The sequence below is a fragment of the Emys orbicularis genome, chromosome 2 (assembly GCF_028017835.1).
Source record: "Emys orbicularis isolate rEmyOrb1 chromosome 2, rEmyOrb1.hap1, whole genome shotgun sequence".
Taxonomy (NCBI): domain Eukaryota; kingdom Metazoa; phylum Chordata; order Testudines; family Emydidae; genus Emys; species Emys orbicularis.
In genome coordinates this window covers 223,628,521-223,655,676 of record NC_088684.1, presented here as the reverse complement: position 1 = coordinate 223,655,676, position 27,156 = coordinate 223,628,521, and the positions used below count along the sequence as shown (strand labels likewise).

At 40.5% G+C, this 27,156-nt stretch overlaps 1 protein-coding gene across 3 annotated transcripts in view; it reads right to left on the bottom strand.

Moving 5' to 3' along the window:
• NEK10 (NIMA related kinase 10) overlaps window positions 1-27,156 on the bottom strand; it is a 141,805-nt gene that overhangs the window by 20,577 nt on the left and 94,072 nt on the right. For all 3 annotated transcript variants that reach the window (XM_065399062.1, XM_065399061.1, XM_065399063.1), the window contains 3 exons: window positions 26,709-26,922; window positions 14,601-14,784; window positions 14,423-14,509 (listed from right to left, as the gene is read on the bottom strand). In XM_065399062.1, coding sequence (XP_065255134.1) covers window positions 14,423-14,509; window positions 14,601-14,784; window positions 26,709-26,922 — 485 coding nt within the window. The remainder of the gene's footprint in view (window positions 1-14,422; window positions 14,510-14,600; window positions 14,785-26,708; window positions 26,923-27,156) is intronic.

Here is a 27,156-nt window from a genome sequence, read left to right as displayed (position 1 = left end):
GCGAGCTTCCCCTTCTCAAGAACATACATACTTCTTAATTATACTAGATATACAGAATCCTGTCCCTGTGTCAAATACATTGTCTCCCAATCAGGAAATAGCTTCCTTCCATAGTCCAACCAGAAGCTGACTCATCATATTTGACCTGCCAATCTTGTGACTTATGGATCTATTGGTGCATGATATTTCACACCAAAGAGCCTGTCTCTATACACTCATAAGTACCTGGCATACATGTAATAGAGACAGTTCCTGAATCACATGCCAAGATTGAGGAAATAATTTTTAGTACCAAAGAAACAGAAATAGTGATGCAGGTCACTAAACAATAGCTATTGCCCAATGGCCTTGTTGTGGTTAATAATAATAATTTGAATTAGAGTACCACATAAAGTCCTCAGCCGAGACTGGGGTCCCTTTGTGATAGACACTGTACAAACACACAGTAAGTGTTTATACAGTGATTAGCACAAGATGGCACCTCATATTTAGGCACTACAATAATACAAATAAATAAATACTACCAATAATAATACTAGCAGTAGTAGACTGTAAGCACTCCAGAGGAGGGACTGTCTAAATAGACAAGCCAGACAAAGGATGAGAGAGGAAACAGAAGCATAGATGGGTGAAGGACTTGCCCAAGGTCACATAGCAGGAATGGAACTCAGGTTGCCTGATAAGGCCATACTTTCTCCTTCCCATAGAAGTCTCCTTGGATTTTGTAGCCCATGGGGCTAGCTCGGCTTCATTATATTTACTGCCTTGCCTTCATTATATTCAGCAATAATGCAAGGAATCTACAGGCCTGTATCCTGTAACACATTGGCTTCAGCAGCTAGCATAAGGCTTGAGGCCTATAAACTATGACACAGGTAAATGACCTAATGGTCACCCCTAAGTTTTGGGGAACAGAGTGTGAGGGGGAATTTTGTCCATCATGACATCAGCCAACCACAGGAACATGAGCTAACACCAGCTTTTGGATAAAATGCCCGCAGATATCTGAACACAGGAGTGCCGTGGCAACAAGTTGAAGTACTTGATAATAAATTGAGATAATTAATATGCTAATCTATAGGAGAATGACCCCCAACATTAGTAGCATGAGGAATAAGGAAGAGGGCAGAACCCCCTACTGAATATGTATTAGACACAGTGGTATCAGTGTAACATTTTATAAAAGCTGTATCCCAGCTGGTGGGTGTGGGGGGAGAGATGTAGCCCTTGGGAGGTGCCAGAATGATGGCAACTGCTGATGAGGAGAAAGGTGATGAGGAAGATAATGGCTAACAATTCAAGTTCATCTGCAAAGGATGGTGTGAGTATATGAATGTTCAGATGTCCATTCTGTATTATCTCTGTCCACCTTACTGGGTTCGAGTGTTTGTGACTTTGCTAAATGTATTAATAAATTATTGTAAGTATAGAAGAGTTCCTATAGTGTGAGTGTTGCAACTGTGCACATCGGAGTTCCCAACTATACTGTAATTTTAATAATACTGGGCCTGATCTTGGGTGAAGAACCTGTCAAACCTCAAAATGATAACTGGGAATTCTTAAGTAATCAAAATAATTTATACATAATCTATAGATCAGGCTACAATTTGAATGGGGAAAATGGTGTTGTGGGGGGAAATATGGTTTAGTCCAAATGGCTTGTAAATTGAGGGCAGATCTACACAGGGACGCTCAGAGAAGTTAAGGAGAATCAACTAAAAGTGAAAAGTCAATGGGCATAAATTAAAGTGTGTTAACCCCACCTCCACCCACGTTGAAGCTCTCAATCACAAGTAAAGTGGTCTTACTTGTTTGCTGTATATTAATCCTTCTTGGAGGAAGATTAAGGCACAGGTAACTAAGGCTACTTTACTCCTGAAACAGAACATCCATCTGGGTGGGAGTAATGTACTTTAATGTATGCACATTGACTTCTCACCTTTAGTTGATTTGTCTTAACTTCCCTAGTATCCCCAGATAGACAAGCCATGAGCGTTGAGACACATTTCTTAGGACCTGTCCACATTTGAAATACTACAGCAGCACAGCTGCAGCTGCTGTAGCTCTTCAGTGTAGACCCTACCTATACCAACGGAAGGGGTTATCTTGTCGATGTAGGTAATCCACCTTCCCAAGAGGCAGTAGCTAGAGTAATGGAAGAATTCTTCCATCAACCTACACTGTCTACACCAGGGGTTAGTTCAGTATAGCTACATCTTTCACGGGTACGGATTTGCCGACAGTGTAGACAAGCCCTTAGTTTATGGTAGTCTGAAGGTAAAGGAAATGTATATCATCCAGAGTCTAGATTCACAAAATAATGTAGGTACCTAACTACCACTTTAGATGCCTAAATCCCAGAATCAGGCCCCACTGGGATTCACAAAAGTCCCGTAAGTGTGCCCCTGAACCTGCAGGTGCCTAAACTCATTTGGCATCTAAATTTTTGCAGTAAATGTTCCCTAGGCACCTATGTATCTGCTTCTGGGTATCTGCACTGGGTTTCTGCTGCTGCCTCAACCCAGTCCCAGAGTGATTCATGAACCATGGAAAATAGGAGTTGCTCTGCCAAACTCGCCTGCAGGACCCCATCTAGAAAGTGTACTCAGAGTTCACCTACTGGATTGGGCCCCTATAAATGAGCTTGCACAAAATGGTTGGCGCTGGGAAGAGGACACCCTCATAACTTTTAGGGGAAGCGTCTAGGCCAGATCCTTTGATCTTTACCAGTCCCTCTACTATGAAAATTTCGATTAATTCTGTGAGGTCTTTTAAGAAAATCAAGGGGCATCAAGAAAGTTGCTATGATTGCCATCTTTAATTGGAGACTTATTCAAAGGAATATTTAAGGGTTTAGCTTCAGGACTCACATGAACATCAGTAAAAGTCATACAAATATATTCTAGTGCATAGTTTTAAAAATTTTCTCCTTGCAGTAGTCTGACCATCTTCTTGCCTCTGCTTACAATATGTAATATCAAGTGAAGATATTGTGACAAGGAGAGAAGACTATAAAAAATAGGAAGAGAGAATATTTTGCTTTGCTTTGCTTTTCTGTCTGGTAGTCTCTTGAAAAAAATGCCTCCAAAAACTAATTGGAATGAAAGAAAAATTAAATCAGCACTCATGTAAGAATCATTGGTCTGCCTGAGGGAGGGGAAAATAATAATAGTATTTGTTTTTTTAATGATTTTTCTAAGATCTTCTCAGTTTTAAGGTCAAATTAACCTAATTATATATAATAGTTTTTATAAGCCTTTTAAAAGTTATTTTAGTTGATCCTGGGCGATAGCTGCACATTCAGAAACTGCATCCTGCATAGGCACTGACTCCGTGGGTGCTGAATGTGCCCACTCCCAGCCTCTGGCAAACGGAGCCTAGGGACACCATCCCTGCCCATTGCGGCTAATAGCGATTGATGGACATATCCTCCATGAATTTATCTAGTTCTTTTTTGAACCCTGTTCTAGTCTTGGCCTATACTGAATCAACTGCATACATATTATTGTACTATAAAAGTTTTTTTTCTTGTAAGGTATTGTACGTAAACTGGTGACATGCTGGTCAGGAACACCATGATGTGTGTATGGGCTGTGTATAAAGAGTTATGTATATGTGCAGATATATATGCTTAAAATGTGTTTTGGAGGCAGTGCATAAATCAAGCCTGACACACAGATAAAGGAATGTGGATTGACCATGAAAGTATATTAACATATAAGGTAAACAATCAAGCTACAAGTGGTGGAAGAAACAGTGTACTAAGCACATTGGAGGACAGAGTCTGTACCCTAGGGAATCTACCTGGCTCTTGAGGCAAAGACAATGGATTTGGGGAAATATAAGGGGAGTAAAAAGGCATTCTAATTATCCATCACTTTTGGTAACAAAAGGGACAACACCCTCTGACTCTCTGAACATTGGAGCCTCCTACCAGGAAGGGCTGGGGATGCTGTAAGTGAGAAAGCTGTTTAAGAAGACACAATTTGCTAGAATTACATTTTAGGCCTATAAAGCATGTTATTTTGTTTGCCTGTAACCATTTTCTGTTTCTGTTATCTTTGCTTAGTATCACATAAAGCTCTGTTCTTTATTAATAAACTTAAGACAATTAAAAGGATTCGTTCCTATATGAACTGTGACCAAAAGACACAATTTCCCCACTGCATTAGACACACAGGAAAGATCATAAACAATTACTAAGTTCTTGTCTAACCTACAAAATATCTTTCAAGGAAAATATTTTTAAATGATTTTAACAACAATTTCATATAGCACTATTTTGTCTGCAGTGTTGATGACATGATTTGGTCAAAAAAAAGGGGATTGAAAAAATATTCCAGACAGTGAGCTACACTGTTACACAGAGAATCGGGGCTGGGCTGGGGAAGTAAAGACACCTGGACGATGGTTTGTTTTCTCTTCATGCAAATTTTACTAAATTTGCCTAATTTTCCCAGTGGCTGAAATTCTGCTTTTTTTCCCTTCTGTACAGTTCTAATTTTCAGACATAGCCACCTAAGCTGTGCATCATACTTCATTTGGGTGTTCAAATCAGCATTTATCTGTACCCAGTTTTGCCAAATACCTAGGTTAGATGTCTAAATACTGATTTGAAAACTCAGTATAATTATTTTGGTCATGTAATTTGGGGATTCAGTCCTTAAAAAACAGGTCTCTGAACATCTGACAAGAACACACAGACACCAAACAACAACAGCAAAAAAACAGAAATGTTGATATTTTTGCCCCATGTTCATGTTTCAAATACAAATGCTTGCAAAGACCACCCCTGTGTTTCTACAAAGCTCTAGATTTTCATCATCTATAAGAACCATAATTCCCTTCATCATCCTACTTAGACATCTGGTGTTGCCAGTAGGATGCTCTGGCTGAAAACATCTGGACTGAGAAATAAGTTGTGCTCAAATTATCTCCCATCCATTCAAGTCCCAGAGACAGCAGACAAAGTTGTGCTACCTATCATGTTTTAAAATCTAGCTTAAGAGTGGCAACCTTTTAAAGTGTAAACAGTCAAAAGTTTGTCATTCTCAACCCAAGTAATATTTTATATTCTGTTTCCAAGTATCTGTATAGTATGACTGATGAACCTGAGTAATGTTCTTAATGTTTAAAATCTTGGAATTTTGTTATATAGCTTTCATTGAAACTAAAATCTAATTCCTAAGTGTACTTGACTGTCCTAATGTAGCATTTTTGGGCAGACAAATGATGACTGTCCCCAAGACAGCATGATCGCTAGCCTCTTCAAAAAAGCAGCCAAAGTCAAGTGAAGGGAACACCCATATTTACTGATCGGATTTGGGACCAAGTGTCCAATTTCAGTGGTGACTGATTAGTTATTACTCAAGCTAACCATGGTGGACTGAGTAAAATGCCATAAGATAAAAGGACCAACATCACAGAGAACATAAGAGGAGAGGAATCTGTAAAAACATCAAATACTATTTTATCCTATCAGCATCAAACAGTTGAAGTAAAAGCAGACCTATTTTGGAGTACCCAAATAACAATTAGGTTAGAGATTTTCCTATTTGTCTTGTTTCATTTTTCTATTTGCTCATTTCTGCAGCATTGTCTACAAATTAAGTGCATTTACACTTAAAAATAAGCACATACAAATGACTAAGTTAAAGGGTAGTTGGGGACAGTGTATATATTATAATGATTAAAAAACTCACAATAAAACTAACAAAATGTGTACCTAGCATCACCCTGGTCTCTTTCTGGCTGTATGTTTCCCTCACCATTTGCATCTCTTTTATCCGTTCAGACTGTAAACTCTTCAACAATATGTCACTGGCACCCAGCACATTTTGGATGTTGCCATCACACAAATAATAATCATATCCAGCCTATTTGATTTTTAGGACTGTTATAGGGTGATCCCTTGAGAGTCTTTTCCAGCCTCAGTAACTGATCACAACAACTCCAGGTGTTGTTTACCACCACTGTGCTTTATTATATTCCTTCAGCAGGCCACAACCTGGAGTGTTATTTACACACAGTTTAGTCAGTAACCAGCATCCCCAACCTCCTTCTGGGGATGAGTACACTACAGTACTAGCAGCAGCCAGTCCTGCCTACACCTACTTTTCTTTAGGCTACCTCTTCTCCTCCTTAGCATTTCCTTCCTGTCTGATTATAGTATTCCAGCTGCTGGGGATACTTCCACCCAATTATCCCCTCCGCTATATCTCTACTGAGTTAATTGGCACCCTCAATCAATTAATCAGGTCCAAATTAATGTATACTGGTGGGGATTTGAGTGACAGGGTACTAAGTCAACTCCTGACTCAGCCCACCCAGTTATATGGTAAGATCAGATACAAGGCATCGTCAAGAAGCATGGACAATTACTACAGCATATAAGTTTGCATAGGGCAAACTTGAAGTTGTTAAGGGAATCTGTCTTGTAAGGTTAAAATGACTGTACTACAAGCTCAGTCCCCTTCTTCTTATAACTGTTAAATACAGTTCTATCTTTACGGATATATTTTTTAAAGGGCATAAAGTATATAATTAAATATATCATGGTATCTCCAGGCCCATAATTGGGCCAAATACTTTTGTATTATGCCTTATCCTGCACATCCGTTTCTGTCCCATAGAACATTGTGGCATGGAATGCTGTTTTGCAAAAGAGCCATAAGTTTCAAGTAGGGAGGAGAGGGGGAATCCTATAGAGAAAGAGACTGAGTGATGTCTAGAATTCCTGGGTGTTGTTATTCACTTGTTAAGTAGGGGTGCATGCTGAAAAACCATATTCATAGGAATGATACACCATATCACAATCATTAGAGCTGGATGGGAAAGAGTTTTACCTGTTGTGTGAAAAATTCCCCTTCCCAAATCAGGACAAAAAGTCAAAATCTCAAAAATGTTCACAAAAACAAAATTCTGGGGGGGAAAAACTGGTTCAGATCAATTTAAATATTTTGTTTCAATTCTGACCATGTCCTATTTTTAAATAAATAGGAGATAGAGAGAGAGAGAGAGAGAGAGACAAAGTTATTTTGATCCAGAGAAAACAAAAAAGAGTTTTTCATTTAGAAAATGTCAAAACAAAATGTTTCAACAATTTCAAAACTGTTTTGAAAACTTTTTTCAAGTTGAAAAATTCATCAAAACCAACCCTTTTCCAAGAAAAGTTTCAGTTTAGATGTTGCATTTTCTGTTGAAAAATATGTTGTCAAAAATTCCTTACAGCTCTAATAAAGATGCTACAAATATCAGGGAACTTTAAAAGTTAAAAAAATATATATTTTTTCATAAGGTTGCCTTTTATTTTTTCCTAGAAGAAAAGAAAACTTTTGACAACCTTTTATACCCAACACTGATAATATTCAGCATTAAGTAGAAACCACAGCCAGGTGATCTAAAATGTGTGATTTATGTAATTATTTCTCTTAAACGTAACCCAGCAGTGGTTTTGTACCAGTTACAAACTTTCTTGGTGGGGAAATGTGTGACAAATTCTGGAATTTCTGACTAAAATTAATGGGTGTAAGGGGAACTGATGGATTCTTTCCCCATTAGGTACTTCAGTGGATGAGCTGAAACTTGGCAAAGAGCTATTTAGCCATTAGCAAATGAAGATGTTTTGTTGGTATGCAAATCACAGCCCAAGAAAAATGAATAACAAGCAATTTATTTATTATACAACATGACATTTTTTGGGATGGGACACCACTTATAGGCCAGAACTGATAATAAATTATGAGTCATTTGAAAGAGCTGCAAAAATGACAACTTCAAATGTAGGCTGCTAACTTCTCCAAAAATTATTAAGGGATTTTAAAGAGCATTATCCAGTTATTTTGTATTTCCCCCTCTACTGGCTAGACAGTTAAATCAACAAGAAGACATATCAGTCAGTACGTGTGAGAGAAGAAGGAAAACCATCTAGTAATTAGCACTGCATTGTAACAACCCTACCAAAACAGCAACATTCTGAATGGTTCTTGAAGCCTGGAATAAAACCCCACAAAAAATCTTCAGTCAACTGCATTTCCTCCACCTTCCAAAGTTCTTAAACAGGTGGTCAGGAATTTTCCATCTGAATGATATTTTGATGGTACATGCAGTTTCCACAAAATTGAAATATTCTGCAGGAAAATTGAGATTTTACCCAAATATTTTGATTTTCTGTTGGGAAAACCAAAACAAAATATGTCATTTTGGGAAGGTTTGACCAAAACTGAAATATTTTGGTTTGCTGAACAAACCTGAAATGTTTAATTCTGAGTCAGTTTAACACAAAACTGCATTTCCCTATGGTGGGAAATTGTCTCACAGGAACGGTAGTTTGGATGACTCATGGCCTCATTCTCTCCTATGGACTGTTGCCTGGCTAGACTGCATCTCCCAGTGTAACACAGTCTCCCCTCTGACTGAGCTGAATGGTATAGGGGAATCATTTGTCTGCAGGTGCATCATGGAAGATGTAGTCCAGCAAGTGAGCCCAGCCCATAGGGGAGAATAGGGTTATCAGCTGTAACTCCTATGAGGCAATGCGCTGCCATAGGGAAACAGTTTAATGTTGAATTGAACTGAAACGTAATAATTTGAGTCAGTTCAACAAACCAAAATGAAAAAATATTGAAATATTTTGTTTAGATCAGAAATGAGAAAACAAAATAGTTTGACATTTCTGAAGCAAAACTTTTTGAAACTTTTCACTCCATGAAAAAAAAAATTGTTTCAATTTTTCATCCTGATTCAGGACAAAAACAAATATTGAAATATTGGAATTTCCTGTGAGATGGAATTTCTGATTTTGGCACAGTGGTGTTATTAAGCTTTTCAATACCATGACTCCCTTTTCCACACCAGGATGCCTGTAGGATCTCTTCTCATTTAGCCAGGGTTAAGGGGGTGGCAACCTTCTGATACCTGCTTCTGACCCAAAGATTAAGAGCCCATTTAGTAATACAGTTGCTAAAAATCCAGGAAATCACCAATAAGCCAGCATTTACATGCACACCAAACTAAACTCCACCTGTCTTTCAACCATAATAACCAAGCATGCACACAGACGACTACACTCTGTAGTAAACTCCCTTTTGATTCTAACATCTAACTACACTGCATAATCCAATTCCATACAATCACACTCAAATGCATACCCAGACTGCATCTCTCTCCACTCCCTCTGTTTATGTAACATAGGCCTCCTTTTTATTCTTTCACATAATCTCGCCGTTGTTGTCATAAGCAGCAACCTTCTTCTATCTCTCTATCTCATCAGCACTCTTATTTTTCAAATCTGAAAACTTATCTTTTCTCCTTTGCCTATACAGCATCTCAATTTCTCTATCTGTCAGCTTTTTAAAAGAGTGGTTAGTATATTGGGATATATCTCATAAGAAAGATGCTATACAAAATAAAACAGCATTATATTGCAGTGAAAGAATGGCACCACTAGGGAACGTTTCTCTTAGGCCTGGTCTACACTAGGAGTTTATGTCGAATTTAGCGCCGTTACATCGAAGTAACTCTGCACCCGTCCACACCATGAAGCTATTTAGTTCGACATAGAGGTCTCTTAAATTCGACTTCTGTACTCCTCCCCAACGAGGGGAGTAGCGCTAAATTCGACATGGCCATGTCGAATTAGGCTAGGTGTGGATGGAAATCGACGCTAATAGCTCCGGGAGCTATCCCACAGTGCACCACTCTGTTGACGCTCTGGACAGCAGTCCGAGCTCGGATGCTCTGACCAGCCACACAGGAAAAGCCCCGGGAAAATTTGAATTCCTTTTCCTGTCTGGGCAGTTTGAATCTCATTTCCTGTTTGGACATCGTGGCGAGCTCAGCAGCACTGGCAACGATGCAGACCTCTCCAGCAGAGATGGCCGTGCAATCTCAGAATAGAAAGAGGGCCCCAGCATGGACTGATCGGGAAGTCTTGGATCTGATCGCTGTGTGGGGCGATGAGTCCGTGCTTTCCGAGCTGCGCTCCAAAAGACGGAATGCAAAGATCTACGAGAAGATCTCTAAAGCCATGGCAGAGAGAGGATACAGCCGGGATGCAACGCAGTGCCGCGTGAAAATCAAGGAGCTGAGACAAGGGTACCAGAAGACCAAAGAGGCAAACGGACGCTCCGGATCCCAGCCCCAGGCATCCCGTTTCTACGAGGCACTGCATTCCATCCTAGGTGCGGCCGCCACCACTACCCCACCACTGACCGTGGACTCTGAGGATGGGATATTGTTGACGGCCGCTTCCTCGGACATGTTAGCGGACAGGGAAGATGAGGAAGGAGATGAGGAGGACGAGGCAGTCGACAGCGCTTACAACGCTGATTTCCCCGACAGCCAGGATCTCTTCATCACCCTTACAGAGATCACCTACCAACCGTCCCCAGCCGTTAACCCGGACACAGAATCAGGGGAAGGATCAGCCAGTAAGTGTTTTAAACATCTAAACATTTATTTTTAACAGAACAGGAATATTAACAATAACAACAATGGGTTTTTCATGATTAGTTTGCCCTAGGCGCTTAACGTTTCAGTCCTGGGCAGTGCAACTATTGAAAAAAAATCTAACAATGTCCGGTTTAGCATGATTGTTCTGCCCAAGCCGCTCTACTGTTTAGTCCCTGCCAGTGCAGCTACAGTAAAATGCGGTCTATATGTCCGGGGATAGAGCTGAAATCCTCAATGGACATCTCCACGAAGCTCTCCTGGAGGTAATTGGAAAGCCTTTGCATCAGGTTCCTGGGGAGAGCGGCCTTATTGGGTCCTCCGTGGTATGAAACGTTTCCGCGCCAGGAGACAATCAAGTACTCTGGGATCATTGCCCTGCAGAGCATGGCGGCATACGGCCCTGGTCTTTGCAGGCTTTCCCGAAGCATTCTTTCTTTTTCCGTGTCTGAGATCCTCATCAGGGTGATGTCGCTCATGGTCACCTGCTTTGAATTAGGTAGGGGAATGTTAATATTGGGACTGCTTGCCCGTTCCTTTACAGAACTGTAACCGGCGTACAGGGATCTTTCCCTGGGACAGCCACGAGGGGGTGGGACAGGGGCAGAGTTCATGCTTGCCGGATTGCTGGCAGCAGGGACTGGCATTGCTTTCAATGTGAAAGGAGGCCAGTGCTACTATTAAAGTTTTAAGCAGCCACAAGTCTACGGCTTACCATGTCGGCCTGCTACACAAATTCCGGTGTCCTGCCCCGCTTCTCTGATCTGCACTGCAAGACCCCAGGCACTGAATGCGAAGGCCGAAAATTCGACCTTGTCCTGAGTGCGCATGTGATAGGTGCTGTGCATGGTCTTGTTCACAGAGAAAGACTATGTTCTTTGTTCACAACTACATTTATCTTTCTGAGGAATTCACTCCCTTTTTCCCATTCCCACAGCCACAGCTGCGACTGTCTCACAACCTAGCCTGGCATCACACTCCCAGAGGCTAGCGCAGATTAGGCGTAGGAAGAAGAGGACACGGGAGGACATGTTCTCGGAACTTATGGGCTGCTCCCGAGCCCAGGCAGCACAGCAGACCCAGTGGAGGGATAACTTGTCCCAAATGCACCGATCACACATGGAACGGGAGGAGAGGTGGCGGCAGGAAGACCAGCAGGCGACTCAAACGCTGCTTGGACTAATGAGGGAGCAAACGGACATGCTCCGGCGCCTTGTGGATGTTCTGCAGGACTGGAGGCAGGAGGACAGAGCCCCGCTGCAGTCTATCTGTAACCGCCCTCCCTGGCCACCAAGTCCCATACCCCCCTCACCCAAAGTCCAAAGAAGGAGGGGCGGCAGAGTCCGTGAAAACTCTCACTCCACCCCTGCAGACTGCTCTAGTACTAGAAGGCTCTCATTCCCCAAAATTTGACAAGTCCTTTCCTTCCCGCCTCACACAAGCCCCCGTCCAAGTTTCACCCCCCAGTTTCATGTGTAGTTGCTAATAAAAAATACGTTTATGTTAATTACTGTTTCCATCATGTTCTTTTGGAGGAAAGTCTGTCTGAAGGGGGGGGAAGGGGGTTGGTAATTGGACAGGACAGTCACCTTTAGCAGGGTACAGAGGCGGGGGCAGGTTCAGCAGCAGGGCACATACACAGTGCAGTCACTAGTTACCCTGGTCAGTCTGGGAGGTGGTTTTCATGTTCTGTGTGTGTGTGGGGGGGGGGGGTTGCTCTGTGACTTTGTGGCGGGGGAGGGCAGTTACAGATCTTATGCAGCGGTCCTTATCCTGGATCACAGAGCCACGCAGCAGGGGATCTGTAACCGTCCTCCCCCTGCCACAAAGTCACATAGCCCCCCACACACACACACACACAGTACCGATCAGGAGGGGTGGCAGGCTCCGTTGAAACAACCAGTCCACCACTGCGGAGCCTGTCATTCCTGGAGTTTAGAAGCGTCATTTGCATCACCACACTACACCCGCTCCCCACCGCAGTCTGCGTCCCAGGTTTAAAACATTCCCGCAAAAACAGTAATAAAGAAAACGGTGTTCATTAACAAAATTGAAGTGATTTTATTTTTAAACGTGTGTTGGAAGGGGGGGAACGGGGTATGTAACTGGAGAGGATACTGAACATTTAGTGGGTAAAGAAACGGGGGCAGGTTCAGCTTCTCTGTACACAAACTGAAAAGTCACAGGTTACCCTGCTCACTCAGGAACCTAGCTTTCAAAGCCTCCCGGATGCACAGCGCGTCCCTCTGGGCTCTTCTAATCGCCCGGCTGTCTGGCTGGGCGTAATCAGCAGCCAGGCTATTTGCCTCAACCTCCCACCCCGCCATAAAGGTCTCCCCCTTGCTCTCACAGAGATTGTGGAGCACACAGCAAGCTGCAATAACAATGGGGATCGCTGAGATCACAGCGAGTCAGTAAGCTTCTCCATCTCCCCTTGAGACGGCCAAAAGCACACTCCACCACCATTCTGCACTTGCTCAGCGGGTAGTTGAATAGTTCTTTTTCAGTGTCCAGGGCGCCAGTATAGGGCTTCATGAGCCAGGGCATTAGCGGGTAGGCTGGGTCCCCGAGGATCACAGTAGGCATCTCCACATCCCCAAGAGTTATTTTGTGGTCCAGGAAGTAAATACCTTCCTGCAGCCGTCTAAACAGACCAGAGTTCCTGAAAACACGAGCGTCATGAACCTTGCCCGGCCATCCGACGTTGATGTTTGTAAAACGTCCCCTATGGTCCACCAGTGCTTGCAGCACCATTGAAAAGTAGCCCTTTCTGTTAATGTACTGGCTGGCCTGGTGGTCCGGTCCCAGGATAGGGATGTGAGTTCCATCTATAGCCCCACCGCAGTTTGGGAATCCCATCGCGGCGAAGCCATCTATGATGACCTGCGCGTTTCCCAGGGTCACTACCTTTGAGAGCAGTACCTCAACGATTGCGTTGGCTACTTGCATGACAACAACCCCCACGGTAGATTTGCCCACGCCAAAGTGGTTCGCGACTTACCGGTAGCTGTCTGGCGTTGCAAGTTTCCAGAGGGCTATGGCCACTCGCTTCTGGACAGTCAGGGCTGCTCGCATCCGGGTGTCATTGCGCTTCAGGGCAGGGGACAGCAACTCACAAAGTTCCAGGAAAGTCCCCTTCCGCATGCGAAAGTTTCGCAGCCACTGGGATTCATCCCAGAGCTGCAGCACTATGCGGTCCCACCAGTCCGTGCTTGTTTCCCGGGCCCAGAATCGCCGTTCCACAACATCCACATGACCCATTGCCACCGTGATGTCCTCGGCGCTGGGTCCCGTGCTTTCTGACAGGTCTGTGCCACTCTCAGACTTCAGGCCCTCACCGCGCTGCCGTAACCTCCTCGCCTGATTTCTCTGCATCTGCCTCTGGGAAAGGTGGATGATAAGCTGCGAGGTGTTGACAACGGCCATAACTGCAGCGATGGTCGCAGCGGACTCCATGCTCGCACTGCTGTGGCGTCCGCGCTGTCACTGACCAGAAAAGTGCGCGAACTGATTTCCCGCCGGCGCTTTCAGGGAGGGTGGGAGTGATGGACGGATGACGACAGTTACCCAAAAGCACCCTCAACACATTTTTTTACCCAGAAGGCATTGGCGGCTCGACCCAGAATTCCAATGGGCAGCGGGGACTGCGGGAACTGTGGGATAGCTGCCCACAGTGCACCGCTTCCAATGTCGACGCTTTCCCCGTTAGTGTGGACTCACAAAGTCGAATTACTGTCCTTAGTGTGGACACACACGTTCGATTTTGTAATATCGATTCCACATATTCGATTTAAGTAAAATCGAACTACTCTCGTAGTGTAGACATACCCTTAGTCTTCTTTTACTGGGGGCCTTTGTTCTCACAACAGATGGTGAACTTGCAATTAATCAGAAAATACCCAAATATTTCAGAACAACTCAGATATCTTACTGTTAGAAATCAGTGTATTGCTTCATGCTTAAAGAAACTCACCAAATGCAGATTCTTTCAAAGGACTTGAACTGGAGCTGCTGGAATTATCTGATATGTCCAGCTCATCATCTAATTCAGAGAAGACATCTGTGCATAAAAATAAAAGCAGAAAGGAAGCTTTTAACCAAGCTCTAAGCAGAATGCTAACATTCCTGGTGTTTCTTCTGCTACTGACTACCTTTCTCAGAGTTTTCTAAAGTGTACTTGTCATCTGATAGGATTTCATCACATGTTCTGTCTTCATCTTTTCCACATGTTGGATGAAAGTTTTCGGTTGGAATGTCAGTTGTTTCTGAAAATTCGCTTTTGAAACTGGCTGCTCCACTGCTGCTGCTGCTGAGGCTTGACTTCTCAGAATGCTCCTAACAATGAAGAACAAAGAAGAGAACAAGTGAAGGAAATATTACCAATTTTCCTTTTTACAACAATGTCCAAGGCTCATTATAAAATCTGACAATAAAAAGTCATAATTCATAAAAACGTACTATAGTTCTTGCTCGGCTGCTTGTCCTGCTCTCTCATCCTACCAGTGATTCTGCATTTATGGTAGAGCCCTTTTACTTATCTGAAATGATTTTTACTTTTTATATAAAAGATGTCCTAGAAATTGTATTTCAACTCCAAAAATAGGTTGCAAAGAGTACCAACAAAGCTCTTTTTCACCATATGTGTTCTCTACAAACTAAAAGGGGAACAATATGAAAATATGAACAAATATTTAATTTAAAAATAGAAATATTGAACAAAGACAGACAGGTCCCACAGACAACCAAGATGAGAGATTTAACCTCTTTCAGCTTGGACAATTAAAAGCAGACAGGTTTCTTGACATAACAAAGTGTGTAAGGCAATCAAGTTTAGTAAAAAAATAATAATAATAATAAAGTAAGCTTGATGTATATGCCTCAGAAACCTCATGAATTGGAACCAACCTGATTCTGGTTATTATTGCTGACATAAAGCTAAGAAAATAAAAAACTGGCATACAACTTATACTGCTGTCGTAAGTGTCTCCTGTATGTGCTGAATCTGTCCATAACAAGGAGGTCTTTAAAGAATATAAAATGCTCCAACCACCACTCTGATTGTTTATAGCTTTTCAGGACACAGTAGAGCTCTCTGATCCCTCTTATGCCTCTATTTTAATGAGACGTGTTTTGAAGGCAGACCAGTTTATATTATTTATCTCCTATTCCCTTTTATCACGCAACACTCCAACAGGATAATGTAAAACAAAGGATGAATTTACTTACAGACAATAGCTATTACATGTAAAGATAGGAACAATATATAAAAAGAACATAAAACAAATCATTAACTTTATTATTATTAATTATTTGTATTATTGTACTTTAATATTCAGTAATTTCAGGGGACAATAAAGTTTCTCCCAAACAGTCTGCATTTACGAAAGGTGCTGTCTTAGGTACTTGCCCTTCTGGATATTAACTGATTGTCAGACCTTCTCCCTACACCTTCCCTAAGGTGACTGTCATCTCACCATGGCTGTACAAAATGAATGTGATCCCAACTCCTTCGCTCCTTTGAAGGTCACTTAGTGAAACTCCTGAATACTGACTGTAGTGCTAACTGCCCAATAGTTTAAGCCAATTATTCCCTCCATTCTCTCCCACATTCCCAATTCTATAACTCAATCCAGACGGCTAAATAAATGAATCCTCAGGAATTTCCATTGCAACACCTAACAGGAAGGATAACCTTATGGCTCAGTACTGGACTAGGATTTAGGAAACTCTGCCAAAGGCTTCACAAGGAATCTTTGGTACTTCACAATTTTCTGTTCCTCAATTTTTCCGTCTGTAAAATGGCAATAGCAATACTTCCCTGCCTCAACGTGTGTAGAAGATAAATTTATTAATGCAGATGAGGTACTCATATACCAGACTGATGACTACAATAGTAAAACTTATTATTATATAAGCAGGTACTATTTAGGACTGTAGATTCCAGTGTTATCACATTACAATAGGGTAGTAACATGGAAAACTTAATTTTCAATGTGCACCTGAAGATAAATTGTAGCAATTTAAAAATTAATCTTAAAAGCAACATCATTTTTAAGAATAAAACAAATTTCTCTCAGACAGTATGAGTGAAGTAAGACGCTTTAATGCTTCAGGAACAGGGAAAAAAGGATATCTAAAATTTTAGGGGTGCTGCCTTCATGTGGAATTTCTAGAAGCCTCAATCTAAAGAGCATTCTGATACCACATGTTGTTGATGATGTGACCCAAAAGTGGAGATCTATCCAGTGACTTTTGATGCATTTATCTTCAATTAGGTAAGATGTAGTCCCAGCTGCTGACCTCCTGATGGAAATACAATGAATTTCAGTTAGGAATTGGCTGGGATGGGAGGAGAGTTCTCTCACTGTTGCTGTCTTCTCCAGAATTCCCTCTCTTCGTGAGGTTCTTTTCTTGCTTTAACAGATTTCTCCCAAGGTCATCATTGGAATTAGTGAATGGATGGTACATATATGAAATCTCTTTTGCCTATAATCATTTCAGCCCATAGGAGATTGTCCAATAAAGAGAAAATGGTGATGCACTGAAGTATGGATGGCATGTTCCTCCCAATATAGAATCAAATGTATGTTTTTTTCTTCCTTCTGTTTAGAATTTCAAAGATTTGTCCTATCTAGCGCTCATGTGCTGATTGGATAAATATGTTACTTAAATGTTTAATCACAAAAAAGTGTACACAGTCTAATGGATGGAAAACTAGACAAAAGGAAGTTTCAAATAAAGACGTTAACATATACCCTGTCCTCTTTTTCTGACATTGGTGGGTAATCATTCGTATATTTATAAATATATTTTTCTAGCATTTCTGTCAAATACATTTTCACTACCAAACTCCAAAAATTATATTATTTTTCCCAGATGTAGAAACAGCCTTTTCAGAAACTTTCCACTTTATCACATAATTACAATATTATGGAGTTTTTTTTAAAAAAAAGCTCCTTGTGACCAATAGACTAAAATGACTCCAATTGAACAAATCAGGTCTATTGGATAATTACCATTCTTCATTTAGGCATTTTTAAATGCATTAGTGGATTTATAGTAACAATCCCAATAACAGTTTTTTGTGATGAATGAAATATACATATCCGGTGCAGAAATAATTAAACTGTTTTATGAAATATCCAAAGCAATATCAAATCATATTGTGGGGCTGTTTGCCAAACTTCAGCTTTAATCAAAACAATTTGCTAGTTTTACTAGCATGAGAGATACAGAGGAGAGAACCTGAAAAGGTTATGACTGGTTCCCAGGAGTAAATACTCAAAAAAGAAAATGTACTTGCCAAGTAACTGAGTAAATTATCAGTGTTGTTGGGATAAACATGTGCCTCTGGAAACCAGTGCCTAAGCACTTGGGGCATGAGCATTCTCTTTTGAGGAACTGAACATTTAGCACAAGGTTTACAGGAGTCATATCCCTAGTTCTTTTCCATTTAATCAAAAACTAACAAAAGACTTGAAGAAATGGGAGTGAAGGTTGGGCAGTATAGTATTGTGCTGATAATCTATTTGAAGAATTACAAATCGTTTGAGTATTGTTAATATTGAACCCTACCCTGGAGAGATTAACTGGTAATAAACAGCCCTCAAAAGGTCAGAGGAAAAGCTAGTTAAATAAAAAGATTGCAAGATTACTCTCCCAAACTGGCATCAGATCTAGACACCAAATCAAGAAAGTAATGCTGCCTAAAATGTGTGAATTGAGTCTTACAGACTCAATTCTCCGTGACAGAAACATTCTTCAGACATGCTCTGGAGGCTGCGCTGGAACTGGCTAAATGTGTCCTGCAGCCTTGAAGCAGTGTGACACCTGCAAGATTATAAAAGATCCATAGACAAAGTCTGTTTAGTTAATCTCTGAACAAAGAGGACTCTCCATCTCCGGCTATCAATCTGCCAGAGCTGAGTATAAATTTAGTCCTAGCTATCTACCAACACCATAGAGCATATGGAAGCAGCAGCAAGTGATAGAGAGGAATAGACTATGTTGGTTTCCACCCCCACCCCCAGAGGCGCAGGAAGGATGTTAAATAAATAAATAAATCTAGTCTCATTAATGTGTTCAAGTGTTTTTATGCCATTTATTATAGTGGTATCACCACTGCTCTGCAATTAAGAGTGATAATTATAACCCTCTACGCCCACCCCACCGGCCTTTTATTTTAGGGTTTTATATTTCTAGTATGAAAACGCTTTGGGCTGAAATGTGGCAAAAAAGACCCAAGCCAAAGAGCAATAACTTTCTTTTTATTACATTTTTAAAAACGTTCAATCATTTCTGAATGTTTGTGTTGCGAACAGGTCAGAAAGAAACTTAATGGTATAAGGTTTTTTGTTCCTAGAAGTTAGAAATGGAAGAGATTATATACAGAGGTCACCCCTTTGAAAGTGGAAGATACAGTCTTCTGATAGTGCTCATATCCTTGGTGACGAGGGCCATATAAGTACATGGATGAGGAGAGAGAGTGTGTGTGTCAGATATTGCACTGATACACCAATGTCGGGAAGATGGTGATTATAGAGAGGAATAGGAGTAGGGAGTGCTCTAGACAGCTTAACGCCACAGAGCACTTGGAAAGGAAGCAGAAGTGTGGTTCATGTATAGCAATAGTTTTTTAAAGATCAGTAAGAGGTGAGAGACAATTTATTTAACTTATATACTTAAAAATAAGAAAGGGCTTTTGTTCAAGATGGGGCAAGATTGGAGCAAGATTTTCCATTATGCCTTCCCTCCTCCTATCAAGGGCCATCAGAAAGTTGAGGCAAGGCAGGACATTGAAAATCTGATTCTTGGGCTTTCGGAGCACAATGAAAAAAATCTACATTTCAACTTCTAATTCTCCCGGATCGTCTGTCTCAGACAGATCCTACACCCAAATCTGAAATCACTGCACTTGGTGGCTGGGATTATAGCATTTTGCTAAAATACAGACTTCAGCTGCTCTTAAGAAATGCATCAAAACTTGCACAGAAGTCATTTGTCCTGCACAGTTAAGACTTATGCTTTACAATAGAAAATAGAAGGATTCTGAGACTTGCAGTTCAACAACTATGAAAACAGTGGGCTGCTGATACAGCATGCTGGTTATATATAGGTCTGCTTTCCTCATTCTCAGAGAAATCATGGAAATAGTAGGACCAGTTGTGAGTCTCTCTGGCATGGAGGAGACCAGGAAGGGGTAGGAGCTCTGATCCTTCCAAGGGGAAAGGGATTGAGGAAGAAGCCGGAATTAGAAACCTGGCAGGAAGTTTTGAGACGAGTTGGGCAAAGACAGGAACTCAGTGTAAGGAGGGGTGAACTCCTGAGAAAAAGGGACACAATTCACCTAGACCCTCATGAGGGGTGTGAAGGGGTTGACTAACCACTGGTGCCTGTAAGGCAGGAGGGGCAACATTGCTTCCTTGTGGCCTTTCTGTGGGGGTCTCTTAATTTCTGGATGACCATGTGGGGCCAGGCTCCCTGGAAGTATTTCTACCCGGAGAACTTGTGTCAGATGTCAAGGTAGTCAAGTATAGCTACTTTTACCCGGACATAGTATTGGGCAGACACTGTGTCCAATCCCTGGTATGCAGGTACTGGCCTTATGGCATACCAGCTCCTGTCAGGTAAGGTGACAACAGGGTGGCCCACTGGTCAGGTGGCACTGGGTTGCCATCTCCACCTTACTCAGACATTACCAAGAAAGCCTCTGGGTTGTCCCCAGGGCCCGTCTTTGTGAGTTTTACTGCCATGGGTGGGGCCACTTGGCCTGGGCTATAGTCGCTGGAGGGGAAACCGTGTGGAGACCCAAAGGCTCCATCAGGGCCAATACTTATTGGAACAGCCTTTGCTGCTGTTCCTGCTGTTCTGCCCATAAGACCCGGACCAGCTGATTCTGCTGGGCAGCTATTTGCTGCAGGAGTTGCTGCTGATGGTTTTCAGTCATCCGTTTGAGAAGACACTCTATATTCATGTTGTCCGTCCTATCAAGCCACACCTTTAAGTCTAGGGTATTTGTCTGTCTGGATCAGTCAGTCCCCCTGCTCTCCAGGGGTGGGAAGGATGCCTGCATTCTCCAACCGTTGTGAAGGGGTTGACTCACCACTGGTACCTCCTTGGGGCATGGTGTAACATGTCTCTCCCTGCTGGGTGGCTCCACCAAGAATACACTTCTTAGATCCTCCTCTTTTTTGAGAATATTGTACTCAGGAAATCAAGAGTTTCTGTAAGCATGGTTAAAGTTAATCACACAGTCTTTTGTTCTGTGTTTGTATAGCACCTAGTACAATGGGGTTCCAATCCATGACTGGGGCTCCTACAGGCTAAGATAACATAAATAATAATATCATCCAGCCACACCCTGTTTAAAGGTTTATAAATCTTTGGGTATCCCACCGTTAACATATTTCTTCAAGGACAACTAAATGAAATTAATGAATATGCTTGTCCTTGTCTTTCTAATGTCCTTGATATATTGATCACACATTTTCACAGCTGACAATTTAGAAAATAAATCATACAAGAAATGGCTAATTTACCACATTCAGCAACTCTTGGAAAAATAATACCACCAAAACATTTTTCACAATGGATGTATCTTATTCTCCCAAATACTGTAAAAGTTTACTGATAATACTATACTATACTATGTTTAAGCAAGCAACCTCTTCCAGGTTTCTTTTAATCATACAAAAAATAGCTTCCAGTTCTTAAACTGTAGTTCAAATATGTGCTACTTAAATGCCAAAATGGAGCAGCATCAGGATGAGATCAATAGAGCAAAAGGAGGAAGAAGATAACAGTTCATGGAGGGTTAGATTTTCAAGACAAATAATGGTCCTTGTTCAATTAAAAAAAAATTGTGCAGATATAAGCTGCCTCCATGAAACTGTAATCACAACAAGTACAAGGTTTGCATATTTTAAATTAAAGTCAAGATTGTATTATGCATTAATAACCTGTTTCATTCTGCCTGATTTGAAAACAAACATATTATTTGTTTCAACTAATAAGAGACCAGCCTATGCATACATACACAATTGTTTTAAAAGAAAAATACTTTTAGGAATGAACTGGTATCTGACTGGCTGAAGTTGTATTTAATTTAACCCTCATCAATGAATAATACTCAAATCCATCAAGTAAAAGATACATCTAGGCACAGATGAAGAGGAAAATAAAAATAAACATTAAACTAATCCAATTTTTATTTGTGTTCCGGAGCTGACAAGAGTAAAAATAACAAACTCATAACTGTTTTGCTAACTACATTTTTACCTTGTAATGCAGATGATACTTGGAAACAAATGCAAGGTTATCAGAAGTAGGGCCACCATCCTTAGCTGTGGCTAGGGAGTGCAGAGCTCAGTTTAGAGATGGTAGAGGATTGCAAGGCAAAAGTGGAATTAGGTCACTTTGAACTCCCCTGATTCTGAGCTGGTTATGTGACTGTCCAGTTTTATTGTGTAAGTTACAGTTGCTCTTCATGACACTAGCTGCCAATAGCCTCGGGGTGGGGTGGGGTGGGGGGGCAGTCACAGCAACCAGGGATTACTTGGGCACCGAAAAGCCCAGGCCATGCCACTTGCCATTCATTGGGAGGGAAAGTGTAGGAGCTGCTTCTATATTACTGCTGGATTCCAGCCACTGCACTGACTGTAGAGCTGCTTTGTGTTGGTGGAACAGTGCAAAGAGATCCCAATGCATTTCAGGAAGGGAGCTCTAATATTCAGGTAACGCAGAGATTTTTGAACCTATCCAAAAGGGCATAATATTTGAACTTGTCAAGTTAAAAATAAAGAGTTTATTCATGTACAAATAAACGAAAGTTCAGCTCCCAATGGAATAGTGATATAAAAGATAAGCACCAAAATGACCAAATCACAATTGCAGAATGGGACAAAAGTGACAATCCTTCCAAGAAGGCACTGAAAATTGGGAAGGCTGAAAGAATATCTACTTATTCAGGTTACTGGGAAATACAAAAAGCATCCAGTCTGTATTTTTTTCAACTGCCTGTCTATGACGACAAAGGGGGCCTCACTAAGATGAAAAGGGCACATCAGACTCCTGGCCCCCAATCAAAGCATGTAAAAGACCTCACTCAGTACTTATCTCTCTACTTAATTTTTTGAGAGCAATTGAAGTAGAACTGGTCACAAAATTTTGAGAGAAGTTATCCATCAGAAAATGCCTTTGAAATGTTTTCAAGAATGTGTCGCTTTTGATGAAATTTTCTATGGGAAAAAGTCATTTTCATTTTTTGCTTAATAAAAACATTTAATTTCAGTGTCAATGTTTCATTTCAATAAGGTAAAAATGTTTCATTTTGACTATTGTTTAATTTCATTTTGATTTTTATAATTTAATTTTAATATTATAGTTTATCTTTATATTTTACTTCTGTGTATAATATGTAATATTTTGTATTATGTTTTGACATTTTCAAAATGAAACAATTTTACCTAATCAAAACAAAATGTTTTGACATTAGCAAAATAAAAGGTTTGGAATGCTTCCAAATCAATTTTTTGGGAATTTCCACTTAGAGAAATTCTGAAATTTCAACTTTTCATACTGATTTAGAATGTAAAGAAATTTTGAAATGTTGGAATTTCCTGCAGAATATAAGAACATAAGAACAGCCATACTGGGTCAGACCAAAGGTCCATCTAGCCCAGTATCCTGTCTACCAACAGTGGCCAATGCAAGGTGCCCCAGAAGGAGTGAACCTAACAGGTAATGATCAAGTGATCTCTCTCCTGCCATCCATCTCCACCTCTGACAAACAGAGGCTAGGGACACCATTTCTTACCCATCCTGGCTAATAGCCATTAATGGACTTAACCTCCATGAATTTATCCAGTTCTCTTTTAAACACTATTATAGTCCTAGCCTTCACAACCTCCTCAGGCAAGGAGTTCCACAAGTTGACTGTGCGCTGTGTAAAGAAGAACTTCCTTTTATTTGTTTTAAACTTGCTGCCCATTAATTTCATTTGGTGGCCCCTAGTTCTTGTATTATGGGAATAAGTAAATAACTTTTCCTTATCTACTTTTTCCACATCACTAATGATTTTATATATCTCTATCATATCCCCCCTTAGTCTCCTCTTTTCCAAGCTGAAAAGTCCTAGCCTCTTTAATCTCTCCTCATATGGGACCCGTTCCAAACCCCTAATCATTTTAGTTGCCCTTCTCTGAACCTTTTCTAGTGCCAGTATATCTTTTTTGAGATGAGGAGACCACATCTGTACACAGTATTCAAGATGTGGGCGTACCATCGATTTATATAAGGGCAATAATATATTCTCCAAACTTTCAGCCAAATGTCAAATTTAGCCTGAATTGGTTTTTTAATTTTGATATTTTAAGTGGAAAAAGCTGGCAGTTATAGAAATTACATCCCAGGATATGTGAATGTGTTTGCTTCCTCAGAGCTTCTAAGCATTACAGCTAAGGTAGCCAACTCCTGAGATCATGTGTAATCATGAAATGATAATGGAAGGTGACTATGTAATCCAACAGGTATTTCTACAGTAATTAAATAAAAGTAACTTACTTTAAATTTATTGTACAGATTCTATTAAATGTTAGATGCCTGACATACAAAGGCCAAGTTTTTAAAACATGGGTGTCCAAAGTTAAGCTTCCCAGAACCAAAGGAAATGCACAAGTCTCTTGACACCTACATTCTCATCTTAAATGACTTACAGATGGAGCACCTTTCCATAATGTGCCCTTCTCTTCTAGGTACAATAAACTACGAGTGTGTGTAGGGGGGGCAGTAATAAGGATAGCTACCTTGCACAATGGGCAGTGTTTAAAACCTGGCAAGGGCAGCCCACCAGGCTAAATCCTACTTAACTACTAACTACCTAAAACCTAAGGGTACTGCTATAGCTAACAATAAATACAACATATACACTATATACAACAAAATCATAGAAACACTGATAGAAAAGGATGAGGTGAGACACAACATAGAATGTTCTGACTCAAGCTGTGGATGGTAAGAAGGAACTGAGGGAATTGGCATGGCACTGCCTTTAAATAGCCTCAGGCGGGGCTATATGACCAGAGGGCATAAGCATTGTTCCTATGGGTACTTCTAGGCAACGTTTTCTGGCTTCAGTGTGCTGGGAACGCACAAACCTGCGTGGAATACATGTCTGCAACCACTCAAAGAGGCGGCTCAGATTCTGAAGCACAATTCTATGGCAATGGGGTGAATTACTCTACATATTATGCTTGTTGCTACGGTCACATACTTCACAATGGAACTTTCAGCCCAGGGCAGTATTTAAGGGCCATAATGTCAAAGAACCCCACATGCCACAAGACAATTGAAGGGCAGTGAGATTACAACCTCTCCCATACAACCCCTACAAAGTATAAATTTTCTAAAATGAAAATGGCAACAAATTCCTCTTTTGAGCTTCTCCCTAGCCGAGACAGGAAATCCATGCAGTAGCTTCTGCATCCTGTGTGTTGAACACAAATAGGATCAGGATCCTCAGGAAGATGGGGAAATCATCTGGAGGAGCTTCTTACTAAGCAGCATTATAGACCCTGGCCATGGACTGAGGCCTGAAGATCCTCCAGATTGCTCATCTGGGTAAAAGGCAAGCATACATGACAGTAAGGCTCCTAGGTGCCCCTTAATATCACAGAACCAGAACCAGGATTTAAAACTAAGAAAATTTGTATTTTATATGCTAGTTTTATTAAAGTAAAGCACAGCGAACTCAAGTTATTACAGTTGTTAGGAGAATGTTTAAATATAAATTGCTTGGTTTCATACTGTTGTATAATGTATGTGTATAAAAATAAATACATTTTTAGTTTTTAACCTACAGTAAGATTTTTATTTTTTTAATTGCCTATTTATACACCATTTTCCAAAACCTGGCAAGCACTCTCATGAGCTCTTCCACCGCTGTGCATGATGACAGTTTTGTTATCATTTTAGTGCATGAGACAGGAAATGAAACTGACCATCCAAAGATACTGAAAATGACTATAAACGAAGTGAGCTTTCATATGTGGAAAGCAAACTGGCAGCAGAGGGGGCCAGGGGAGAGGAGGGAAAATATTTTCCCCAATACATTTCTTTCATGATTACCTTACCTTCATGATTGACTTGTAACCATAGCACAAAAATTTCACACCAGTGTGATGTGTGTTGGTGTCCCTTTAAATTGGAAAAAAAAAATCTGAATTGGAATAATTTAATAAACATTGTTTTATTGGAGTGGGAGATTTGGAAAATTAAGGCAAAACTATGCAATGCAAAAATAAGTTACTTGTTCCATGAAATGTTATACTGAGCTAGTGATGAAGACAAGGAAGCATCTTTAAGAAATCCACTGGATGGGGACTGGGAGCTACTCTCAATCTTTTTCTAGGAGACAGAGATTTTCAGTGAGAGCTATAAGGGTGAGCCCAAATAACAGAAGAGTTAACAAGTGCCCTCCTCAGAGAGATGTGATTACTGAATCTACCAGTATAGCTGTATAAATTATCATAACTTTACTTTTTTCTTGTGTTTATAATAATTTATACTGTGAGTTTTTACTGTGGAAAACTTTTTTCTGTCATTTTTTCAGTAAATTCTCCAAGAATACATATGAGCTGACCTTCATTAAGTAAAACACTGAAATCCTTGACTAAGCTCACAAAACACAAGCTCACAAAACAAAGCCTGAAGCAAAATGAAAGAACTGTAAAAGATGCTTCTAAATAACTATATCAGATACCAAGACAAGCTTAGCAAATACACTATCAGCTCACTACTCTTTATCTACCAACCTGTAATTAAAAATTAAATATGTGTAGGTGCCACTTTCTAGGTGCCATCGTTTGTGAATCATGCACAGAATTATTCCATTGCGGCCAAGTGTACATTTTGCTATTAACTAACCATTTAAAAATGTGCATACATAATTAAACGTTAGCAGATTCTATTAAAAACGCAAGAGCCAGTATATTTCAGTCTGATTCATGCCATTTTCAATATTGGATGAAGGTAGGTTGTAAGATATTGTAACTGTTACTGTATTTGTGTGCACATGGGAAAATTAATAAATAACAAGTTTAAAATAAATTTTAAAATCTGCATGGATTTCAACTTTAATTTTTATAAAACAATAAGCCCTTTAATTGAGAAATGCATATATTTTATTAGTCCCCAAAATGTACAGGCATAGCACAGTGTGATAATAATAAAAGAAAAAACAAAACCCTAAGTCATTTACTTACATGAGATAAGATGGCAAGCTGCTGGTGACATGTCACTGCATTCTTATTAGCCTCCATGAAATATCTCTGAGTGCGTCTCCTCTCGCGCTCCAGCTTCTTCTCCAAAGCAAATTGGGAGGTGGACAATCCATCTAAATACTTCATCATCACATCAGATATCATTGAACTGACTTCTACTATGTCTGGACGAGTCTCTGCATCAGGAGTCAAGCACCTATTGAAAGACCCATTACCTAATGAAAAATCTATGCATAACAACATAGTTTTATTTACCTATTTCTGGATATCTGCTTAATATCACTAACACATATTCACTGGTAATTATCAGTGGTCATATTGGGCAGCAGCTGGGATAAAACTGAAATCTAGTAGGTCAGCAGCTTGAAATTCCAAAAATGAATAAAAACCAAACAAACAATTGCATACAGTGTTCAACTGGTACAGAGCA